The sequence below is a fragment of the Diabrotica undecimpunctata genome, chromosome 4, assembly GCF_040954645.1.
Source record: "Diabrotica undecimpunctata isolate CICGRU chromosome 4, icDiaUnde3, whole genome shotgun sequence".
Lineage (NCBI taxonomy): Eukaryota > Metazoa > Arthropoda > Insecta > Coleoptera > Chrysomelidae > Diabrotica > Diabrotica undecimpunctata.
In genome coordinates, this window is record NC_092806.1 from 23,405,871 (window position 1) to 23,417,935 (window position 12,065).

The 12,065-nt window shown below is 33.3% G+C and overlaps 1 protein-coding gene across 1 annotated transcript in view; it reads left to right on the top strand.

Annotated features, from left to right (window-relative positions):
• Window positions 1-11,409, top strand: part of LOC140438167 (lachesin-like) — a 479,820-nt gene extending 468,411 nt beyond the window's left edge. The window contains exons 8-10 of the mRNA XM_072527880.1: window positions 6,665-6,712; window positions 8,211-8,312; window positions 11,095-11,409. Of these exons, the coding sequence (XP_072383981.1) occupies window positions 6,665-6,712; window positions 8,211-8,312; window positions 11,095-11,252 (308 nt within the window). The 3' untranslated portion in view covers window positions 11,253-11,409. The remainder of the gene's footprint in view (window positions 1-6,664; window positions 6,713-8,210; window positions 8,313-11,094) is intronic.
• The last annotated feature ends 656 nt before the right edge of the window (window positions 11,410-12,065 follow it).

The following is a 12,065-nucleotide window of genomic DNA, read 5'->3' on the forward strand; positions in this document are numbered from 1 at the left end:
GTACAGCCAAACCACTCTCTCAAATTACGCAACCATGACATTCTTCTACGGCCTGGATTCCGTTTTCCTTCTATTTTTCCTTGCATTATATTTTGAAGTAATGCGGATTTATGTTCTCTCATCAGGTGACCCAAATATTCAAGTTTTCTTCGTTTGATCGTTGACAAAATTTCTGGGTCTTTTCCTATACTTCGCATTACTTCAAAGTTTGTGACTCTTTCAACCCAACTTATCTTCAGCATTCGACGGTAGCACCACATCTCGAAACTTTCAATATGTTTTATGTTGTTCTGTTTGAGAGTCCAGGCCTCTACACCGTATAATAGCGTGTTAAATACGTAGCCCCTTAGCATTCTTAATCGTAGAGGGATGCTTATATCTCTGTTGCAGAAAAATTTCCTCATCTTTGTGAAGGTGGCTCGGGCAATTTCGATACGTCTTTTTATTTCATTGTCTTGGTCTCCAGTTTCATTTATTGAAGTCCCCAAGTATTTGTAACTTGATACTTTTTCAATTTGAATGCCGTTTATACTAATATGTGCTGGTTGTGTCATGTTCTTACTGAAGACCATATACTTGGTTTTTTTGATATTGATACTTATGCCATAATTGTTGCAGGCAATATTTATATTTATAAGTAGTACAGTGTCGTCTGGCTATCGAATATTATTTACAACCTTTCCATTGATTGCGATTCCTTCCAGATCTTTATTATCTATGTTCTTTCTTTCAAGAATGTCTCTTAGCTTATCATGGCGTAGGTACTCTATCAAACGCTTTTTCAAAATCGATAAAACATGCATGTACTTTCTGATTGACGTCTAGGCATCTTTGTGTAAGAACATTCAAACCGAAGAGAGCTTCTCGAGTACCTAGTCCCTTTCTGAACCCCATCTGTGTATCACTAATATCTGAATACAACTTTTGATAAACTCGGTTGTGGATGACTTTTAGAAATATCTTTAGTAGATGGCTCATTAAAGATATTGTTCTATGTTCTGAACATTCTTTTACATTGGATTTCTTTGGCAGTGTAACGAATGTAGACAACAGCCGTTTGAACGTGTCTCACAGTACAACTATGTACTTGGGAACTATAATGAGTAGTGGGACAATACTAAAGAGATTAAATGTTGCATCCGAAAGGCAAAAAGTGCATTCTTGACTATGAGCTCTGTGTTTCAAGAGCCATGACCTCACCTTAGAAACAAAAATAAGGCTCCTTAAATGTTACGTGTACTCAGTGCATCTGTACGGAATAGAAACGTGGACATTGAAGGCGGAAACCCTATCAAAACTTCGAGCTTTTGAGCTATGGTTATATAGAAGGATCCTGAAGATACCCTGGATAGACAAAGTCACCTTCTTCTTCTCATTGCGCCGTCTCCTTTCGAAGGTTGGCGATCCAAATGGCAATTGTAGTTTTGGAAACTGCTGCACGAAAGATCTCTGCGGATGAGCGGTCGAACCATCTCCTCATGTCTTTCAGCCACGAGTTCTGGCGTCTTCCTACTGATCTTTTGCCCTGTACTTTTTCTTCCAGTATAACTTGAAGTAATTCATATCTTTCGCCTCTCAGCACATGACCCAAGTATTGCATTTTCCTCTCTTTGATTATTCTTAGTAATTCTTTTTGTTTACACATGCGACGAAGTACCTCAACATTAGTAACTCTTTGTACCCATGGAATTCTCAACATTCGTCTGTATATATACATCTCAAAGGCATCTATTCTTTTTTCTATTTCAGAGTCCATTGTCCAACTTTCACAGCCATACAGTAAGATAGAAAAAACGTAACATCTGATCATTCGGATTCTAAGCTGTAGACTAAGGTCTGATCTTGTAAAAAATGTTTTAATGCTCATGAATGTTTTCCTTGCTTGTTCGATTCTTGATAGGATTTCTTTTTTTGGATTACACTGACTATTGATATTTGTTCCCAAATATTTTATGGAATTTACCTGTTCTATTATTTGACCCTTGGCATACACCTGTACGTTTATTGGTGTCTTTGAAAATACTAAAGTTTTAGTTTTGGAAACGTTTAGATGTAAACCGAACATTTCGCTGTGGTGAACTACCGCATTTATTATATTTTGTAGTTCTTGTGCGTTGCTTGCTATTAAGACGGTATCATCAGCATATCTGATGTTGTCTATGCTGATTCCGTTAATCTTAATTCCGCCTTGGACCTCGTCTAATGCTTCTCTGAATATAGACTCCGAATACAAATTAAAGAGTAGCGGTGATAAGACGCAACCCTGTCTCACTCCTCGTCGGATTTGTATGTCTTCGGATGTTGTGTGCTCTATTTCAATTGTTGCCGTTTGGTGCCAGTATAGTTCTGAGATAATTCGCAAGTCTTGTTCGTCAACTCCAGTTGTTCTCAGAATTTCGATCATCTTTTGATGGTTAACGCAGTCAAATGCTTTTCGATAGTCAATAAAACATGCATATACATCTACATACATGTCTCTGCATCGTTGCGTTAACACATTTAAAGCAAAAAGAGCCTCTCGTGTTCCCAATCCGTTTCGAAATCCGAATTGAGTGTCACTCATCTGGAACTCGCACTTCTTGTAAATTCGTGTATGGATAATTCTGAGAAAAGTTTTAAGGACATGAGACATCAAGCTTAATATTCGATAATCATCGCATTGTGAGGAATTCGATTTTTTTGGTAATGCTACGAATGTTGATTTTAGCCAGTCTGTTGGTATTTTACCTGTGTCATATATCTTATTGAATAGTGCTGTTATTAAATCTAGGCTTTTACTTTCGTTATCTGCAATTAGTTTAAGTATTTCGACATTGATATTATCTGGACCGGTGGCTTTTCCATCTTTCTGAGATTTTACTGCATGAATCACTTCTTCTTTGGTTATTTCTGGGCCTTTTTCATTTATTCGATTGTCTGTGGATGGTGGAGAACAAGGTCTATCGTCGTCAAAAAGAGTTTGTATGCATTCTTTCCATCTCTCTAGTTTGTCTTCTGTACCCATAATTATTTCGTTATTATCATTTTTTAATATTGTTGCTTGTCTCTTTTTGTGTCTACCTGTCATTTCTTTTACTTTTTTATGGATATTAAAGGTGTCGTATTTTTCCTGAAGTTGTTCGATTTCTAGGCATTTTGTTGACATCCAGTTTTCTTTCGCCTCCCTGCACTTTTTTCTAATGATTTTGTTGATTCGCTTGTATTCTATTGGGCTTGTTTTATGTTTTCGTCTTACGTCCATGAGGTCCATGATCTCTTGCGTTATCCATTCTTGTTTTTTGTTGTGTTTTATGAACCCGATGTCTTCTTCTTGTATCTTTGTTATTTTTGTTTTTAGAGCAGTCCATGTTACTTCAATGTCTGTCTGTACCAAGTTTTCGATCGTTTTTATTTCTTCCTCAAGCTTGATACTTATTTCTTTTTTCTGTACAGGGTTCTTCAGTTGTCACAAAGTTGGACAAAGTCACCAATGAAGAGGTATTGCGGAGGATGAACACAACCGCGGATTTGGTCAACATCGTGAAGGGCTGTAAGCTGCAGTACTTGGGACATATAATGAAAAATCAAGGCGCATATGAGCTACTCCAATGCATTTTGCAAGGTAAAATTGAAGGAAAAAGAATATCCCCCAGGACGAAAAATAATATCCTGGCTTGCTAACCTGAGAGCATGGTATAGAAAGACCTCAACACAGCTATTCCGTCTAGCAACCAACAAAGTCATCATAGCCAGAATGACCGCCAACGTTCGGAACGGACAGGCACCCTAAGAAAACATCAAATCGAAAATTGTTGATCCATTAGCTTTTTTACCAGAAGTTTTTGATCTTATATAGGACACTTCACTAATATATTTTGCCCGCAAAGTTCCAGTTGCTCGGTATTCACATTTTTGTTAATAAAATAATAAATCTCTACTGGTAAATAAATTTTTAAAAAATACCCACTGGTTTGTAGGTTCAGAAATGCAATCTAACATATCAAGTACTACTTTTGATCCTAACGTCAAATATTCTCGATTATTTCTAGCGATTGTTTTGCTAGTATGAACGTAAAATTATAACAATCTGTGCTACTTCCACAAAAATCCCAAAAATTTGTAGCTGAATCGAATAAGCTTTTTCCGTATAGGTAAATTGCTTTAATTAGTTATGTCCATATTATTTTATAATCATCTCATTTATTTTATATTTTATATTTATTATCCAAAATAATATTCGTTAAAATATTAGTTACTGCGCAATAATTTCTGCTGAATATGATAAAATATAAAACTTTTTATGCAAATTGCAATAAACAAATATAAAATTAAAAAATATATACAACGACTTTTGCACATATTCACATTTAACGAAATAATAAAATTCTATAAATTTTGATAACGCTAAATACTAGTGCCCTATTTATATTTTAGAATAAACATTACTACTCCAAGAATAATACAGTAAACGATAAAAAGCTGGCAATATAAAGTTTTTATTATTAAATGTGTAAATATAAACGAAGTCAGCGAATTTGTCCAATGTTTAGAAAGGATATTGAAAATATAATACAACAAAAGTTATAATATTATTGAGTTTAATAAAAACTTAAATATCTATGAAAAACTGTAGCTTGGTTCCAGTTGGCAACCTATACTATCTGCAAGAGAAAGGATGAGTCAGATGGTTCAATGTTTTAAAAGAAATATAATATATAAGTATAATACGTCGCAAAATTGCGGATTAGTAATCTTCTTCTTGATGTGCCTATCCGTTACGAATGTTGGAGATCATCATTGCAATCTTTATCTTATCTGCAGCAGCGCGGACAAGCTGCACATATCTTGAATTGAACCAGATTCTGAGGTTCTTTAACCAAGACGTTCTTCTTCTTCCTGGACATCGTTTTCCAAATATTTTTCCTGCAGGATGGCTTGAAGGGGAGCATATCTGGATTCATTTAGCATAATATGTCCGAAGAACTGTAACTTTCGAGATTTGATGGTGGTCAGTACCTCACGTTTCTTATTCATTCTTCTGAGGACCTTCTCATTTGTGACTCGGTCAGTCCACGGGATCTTAAGCATTCTCTGATATAGCCATATCTCAAATGCTTCCAGTTTTCTCCACATATCTTCGTTCAAGGTCCACGATTCAACACCATAAAAAAGGACAAAGAAGACGTAGCATCGCAGCAGTATTACTTTTGTATCAAGAGAGAGGTTGTGACTCTTGAAGAACGCCCCCATCCGATTGAAGGTAGATCTAGCTTTTCCGACCGTGCTCTAATCTCTTGGTTGTTGGTCCATTCTTCATTTATTATGGTGCCGAGGTAGTTGTAGTTCGTCACTCGATTGGTTGACGTAGAGTTGACTTTCTGTTATTCTTTTCTTGCTAATTATCATAAGCTTTGTTTTCTTAACGTTTATATTGAATCCATATTGTTGACTGTAATACATGATTTTGTTCATAAGAACTTGTAGGTCTTCTGAGTTGTCCGCAAATACTATGATGTCATCTGCATATCTGATGTTGTTTAGCCGGTAACCATTTAGTAGAATACCTTTTTCAGTTTCGTGGATTAGTAATACTGTAGGGAAATTGAAAATATAATATTGTTCTGAAGCTATTTTCTTGTGGCATTTTAAATTAATTACTATTTAACTGGGAATAAGCCACAATTAAAGGTTAAAATACGTTTATTGACGTTTCAATTTCCACTTCGGAAATCGTTCTCAAAATACAAACGATTTTTTGAGAAAAACAAAATATTTTGAGAACGATTTCCGAAGTGGAAATTGAAACGTCAATAAACGTATTTTAACCTTTAATTGTGGCTTATTCCCAGTTAAATAGTAATTAATTGAAAATATAATAATTAAAAGGTGATTTCCAGTAGAAATATTTTTATTTCATGATTTATATAAATAAATAGCAGTATGGGGATTGACAACAACAACTAAAAGACGGTCACCTTTTTCGTTTCTTCGTCTCAGTCCAAAATTTCCAATAACCTTTGCAGTAGGTGCTGTCATCAGACTTTACTACTGTGTCATTAAAATTCACCAGACTAATGACTATGTAAGTCTCGATTTGGGATGGAGTTAATATGTTCTTATAAAGGTCCATAGAATCTCGTGACATCTTCATCTTGCGTAATTAAGTTCGAAGCGTATACTTTAATAATAACTTAATAAATTATAAAAATATGGTTTTAGAGGTAGGCTTTGAATTGGTTTACTTAAATCTTATTTATCTTATAAGTATAAATATATGTATCACCAAATTGTGATGATACCTACAACTATTTTATGGCAGGATAACACTTCCCTACTATATTATTAGCAAGGATCTGCATAAAATTAATAAATGGTGTGATACCAATTACTTGTCATTTAACATAACAAAAACTAAATTATTTCTCTTTAAATTTGATCTACAAGAATTTATTTTAGAGGATGAAATTATCAAAGCCAAGATTAAAAATAAATTTCTAGGTCTATATTATTAAGATTAATAAGCTTAAATTCGATCGCCACATTAAACTTTCAAGCAAGAAGCTATCTTGTGATTGCTATGCGATAAAATCGATTTAAAATTTTTTGTTTTAGTTTTTTAACCTTATTTAATAATATTGATTTATTTTCTAATGTATCTTATTAAAACAATTATTATTCTTTTTAGGAATTCCTAATCCTAATCAATACCTGCATACCAACAAGAAGCAACAAGGTGAGATATAGTTTAATTCTTAATAATTATTCATCTATTTGCACAGATTAATTTTATATACATATTTGGAAAAGGAAATTTACTTAAGAACCACCAATCCACGTGCCATCACTAACAATATTATAAAGCTGTCTAAGTATAACGACAATGATTTTAGTAAACAAAACTCATTAACCACGCTGGCACGAGAGCTATGTGCTGGATCACTATTCACTGGTCTAAATATAAAGGGACAAAAGCCATCAAGCTTTTACAGCTTATCATGATCGTTGTTTATGTCATTGGACGATGAGCTGGCCAAATACTCAGGTAGGTGGAGGAAAAATAAATGAATAAATAGAAGAAGAATGGCTTTTAGGATTCATCAACGATGTAATAATAGACATATTATACAAATATTTGTAGTATATGTCTATGGATGTAATATACATTCATTCAGCAGCCATTCGCTGTCTTTTTTTGTCCATTAAGTGTCATACATTATAGCTAGTCTAACAATAATATTATATAATTTATCTACTTGAATTTCATTGAATTTTTCTGCCTTTTCAATCCTTCACCCCCTTCTTTCCATGTCACCTTTTTCCAAGTTTACTGCATACATCTATATCCATTTTATCTTGCTCTGTAATAATTTGTAAAATTATTATTTTTTAAACCCATTATACCATCTAAAGTTAACACCTTGAACACTTTAGACCACTATTGTTTCATTCGTTTTAGGCCACCATTTTGTGTCACTCTTTTTATTGAGTTATATGCTTCTATAGTATTTCTTCTCTGAATACCATATCGACATCATCTGCAAATCCTTATGTGTATACATTTTTTGTTGGACCCTCTAGTATTGTTTCGTGACTCTCATAATTTTCTCCAAACTGATGTTACGCACTATGCATTCCTCTGTCTTAGTCTGTCTGGATTTGTATTTTAATCTATACTTTGAGTGTTTCGTTTACTATAGCAATAAGCTATATTAGAAATCGAATATTCTAAATCACAATCCTTAGGTCATGTACTTTTTTCTCGTGTAGTCATTTTCACTTGATCAGTCTGCTTTAAACTCCATGAACTCTTATAACAGCTGTTTTTTAAAGAGGGAAGAATTATTACTCTTACATAAAACCCCCCGACTTAAAAGACCAGGGATTCTATTAAAGTTGCCATACCTTAGCCAAGGGGGTCCAGCTCGCCCGCACCTGAGTACGATTTGTTAGTGCTATCAACGTATCTTGACTAGGGTATTTCTTAGTATTTAATGACAGCAGCCACTTGTCACGGCTCCTCTCACCAAGACCCAACCACTAACCATTCACCCTCTTTCTTTCTCATCCGGTCTTGATATTGGCAATGGCCGAGTTTCTTTCACATCATTAGCTTACATTAAACAGTAAGGAATTCAACATTAATTAGAAGAGTAATTAGAAAGCATTGAGCCTGATCCAATGCTATTCTTACATAAAATTTATGATTTCTATTTATAATATTTTTATTTCAGCTTACGAAGAAAATATTTCGTTTGGTGATTCAAAATACAAATACAATGACGCAGATGTAAAGAAATCTCGTAATGAAACTTCAAGGAGGATTAGCTTAGAAGGTTAGTATACATTGAATGATAAACATTTAAAACAGTTAACAAATGAAATAAAAAATATATCCACGAGCTGTAAAGTAGTCAATATATATGTTGTTCAAAAGAAAATTTAAGGAAAAACACTACTTATTTCCTACAAAGTTTTTTCAAATTGGTTTGTATACCTTGAAACAAAAGCAAATATAAGAGAATATCCTTGATCAAACTAAGTGAATACTGAAATTTGAGTCCATTTGGCAAAGATAAAAAATATTAGGTGCATCGCCCAAATAAAAGCGGAACTTGAATAGCATGGCTTTCGCAATGAACCAAAAGATTTATTTAAAAAAATTAAGCTGCGCGCCAGAGAATTCAAACCTCAAAGGTGGGCTGTGGTAAACGAACAAGGAAACCTACAAACGAATGTGTGTATACAAACGACGATGCTCGATTTGAAAATATATTACCAACTAACTATTTCAAGATCTCAGTGTTGCTTTTAGAAATAAAAGATGTTCTAAAAGCAACAAAGAGTTGCTTTTAGAAGTCGCTGAAAAACAAATCTCTTGGTATTGATCTTATATAAGAAGAACTACTGAAATGGCAAGGTGACAAAGGAATACAAATCATCCACTCTACCTGTATCGCTATACGGAATACAGGAAAATGGCCAAGTGACTGGTGTACTTCATTCTATATTATAACGAGTTTTTTAATAGAGACTTCTGAACTTTGACACGTGGTAGCGGCCATATTGTTAAAGCTACGTCTTTCAAAATGGCTGTCATTTATTCAGTCTGTTTTGCCAAATAACCGTGAATGAATATATATTACAACAACACTGTAAATGATAAAATTGTTTTACCAAAATTATCATACGCTGTAGATTTGATTTTATATAGTTTGTAAAATCCATGGTTTCCACTTCCGCTACTTTGTCGCACTTGCCACCTGTTCACTCCGAACTACTGAAGTGATAGATGTGCGCCTTCACGTCGACTAATGTCTAGAGCCTGACCCACTACTCTGAGCCGCGTAATGTAGGTTGCCTATTATGAATTTGAATCGGGAAAATTACTGACAGACTTACGCCTGACATCCGACATCGGATAATCATTTTTGACTAAAATAGATGTTAATAATTATTTTTCTTCCAAAACGAATTGTCATTAGAACAGGCAATTTTAGTTCTATCATATAATGAATTAATGACTCCCTTTTTAACATTTATGTTGTGATTTGATTTATAATTTAGATATATGTTCATATGTGTTGGTTTTTTGTATACATGAGTCTCATATCCACTATTTTCCTTTGAGATTAAAACATTCAGAAAAGGCAACGATTTATTTTATTTCTTTTCCATTGTAAGTTTTATTGACTGCTCCTTTTTACCTTTTATTTATATTAATCAGAAGTGTGTCCAACAGATCATCTACATATTTCCAACATATTGTGGGCTTTAAATTTTGATTAGGAATATTTGTTTTGAAGTCTTCCATCAATATATTAGGTAATAATGGATTTAAAGCATAGCCCAAAAATTTTGTTTATAGAAATCATTGTTTAGATGAAAATAAGTGTTGTCAGTAGATAATGTCAACAGTTCCGTTATAGCTGATACATTTAAATTGGTTCTAGTTTAATCTATCATTTTGTAATTTGGTTCTAATTGTTTTCAAAGTTTTATCTAATGGTACATTTATATATAGACTATTTATTTATATAAAAACTTAATTAGAAAATATTACATAATTATACAAATCAATGTATCAAATTATATTAACATTTAAAAAATATAGATAATTTTAATGAAATTTGTGATTTTTTTTTTCTATCTAATCGTTGTTTTATTTAAGTCAAGCATAGCCACAGCTATACAGATCCCTGTTTATAGTAATAACTTTTCAGTTTGTTTTGAACAATACATCTACAAAAAAGGTGCTACATATTTGATTCATTCATGCCTTTTAATGTGATTTTTTTGACTTGCTTAAAAACGTTTTAGAGACCTTTTCTTTGTAATATCTATAAATGAATAATTTCCCCGTTTCGAAATACATTATTCAGCACAGTTATATAAAAATTATTTATTAAATGATGGTTATTTCCTGGAAAAGCTCTGGCTTTTAATATTTTTTGTTGCGCATATGAACATATATCTGAATTATAAATCAAATCACAACATAAATGTTAAAAAGGGAGTCATTAAATCATTATATGATAGAACTAAAATTGCCTGTTATAATCACAATTCGTTTTTGAAAAAAAAAATAAATATTATAACATCTATTTTAGTAAAAAAAGATTATCCGATGTCGGACGTCATGCGTGAGTCTGTCAGTAATTTCCCCGATTCAAATTCATAATAGACAACCTACATTACGCGGCTCAGAGTAGTGGGTCAGGCTCTAGACATTAGTTTCACGTCGTGGAGATGCCAGATTACAATTGTCTACGGGAGTCACAGAGGAGGTGACTCCGTGCTTACTTAGCTGTCGCCCTCTTATCCGATGCCTATTTTGTACTTTAGTAAAGTCGCTCTGAAAGGCACTATAGCTTGAACAGTGTCCCTGTTTAATTTTTTTTTTGTAAATCCAGTTAACTTTATTGGGTCTCTAAATGAAGAGTTTGTCTACGGTCGGTCAAACATCTACAATTCGCAATGTTTTTGTAAATATTCCAGTAATAAACAGTGTACTATTTTTATAATCGAGGCTGAATGAATCAAGCAATTCAAAACAAATAAAAATATATATGACTATTATGATACCTTTTAGAATTAATATAATTCTTTATGTTTCAGGTGCCATTGATCTTCAAAGCTACCACAGTACGAATTCCGCTCATCGAGTCTCTCCAAAACATTCCTTAGAAACCTTATTTTTAATTATAATTGTATCAATATTGCGCTACTCCAGAATAGTTAGTACTAATCAACATATCGATTTTTCCATATCATAAGGAACGTCTAGGCATCATATCATAAAATAGTACTGTGGCTATTTTTGTACGCTTGTGTCTAGTCTAGTCTGAACTGAAGTAATAGCTCTTATCTATCATAAGGAATTGTACATATTTTAATGAAATTTAAGGAATAAAACTGTGAATTATGTATGTATTGGCTTTGTTTTATTTCAAACCTAGGAAAAATAATCGTGTACGTTGGTGATCGTAAATATTCGTATAAGAAATGAATTATTTAGGTATTCGGAAAACATCACGAGCAGGCTAAGGAATCAAAATGTAAATGAAGAAGGCCAGACAGATATAAACTCCTACTGGACCAGAATAAGGGAAGGTATTGAAGCAGCAGCGAAAGAAGAAATAGGAACAGAAATGTGTGCCCGTAAAAATCATTGGTTTGACGATGAATGCAATAATGCAACAAAAAAAAATGAAGCATACAGAAAGATGCTTACAAACACGAACTAGAACAACTGTAGAGAATCATCAGACAAAGAGAAGGGAAGAAAAGAGGATACACAAAAGAAAAAACAAAAACACCTAAATGAGAAATTTAAATATATAGAAAACCTCAACAGAGAGAAAGAATTCAGAACATTCTATAAGAGAGTTAACATCAACAGAAAAGAATTCAAGGTAAGCACACGACAACGCAGAAGTCAGAATAGCGACCTATTAACAACAAGGAAAGATGTATTGAATAGATGGGTGGAATACTTTAACCGCGCACTTAATATAGAGGAAGAAGAAGAAAACCTGTAGGACGGAAGAGATGAAGAAAGGGTAACAGACGAGAGGAAAGAGGAACCA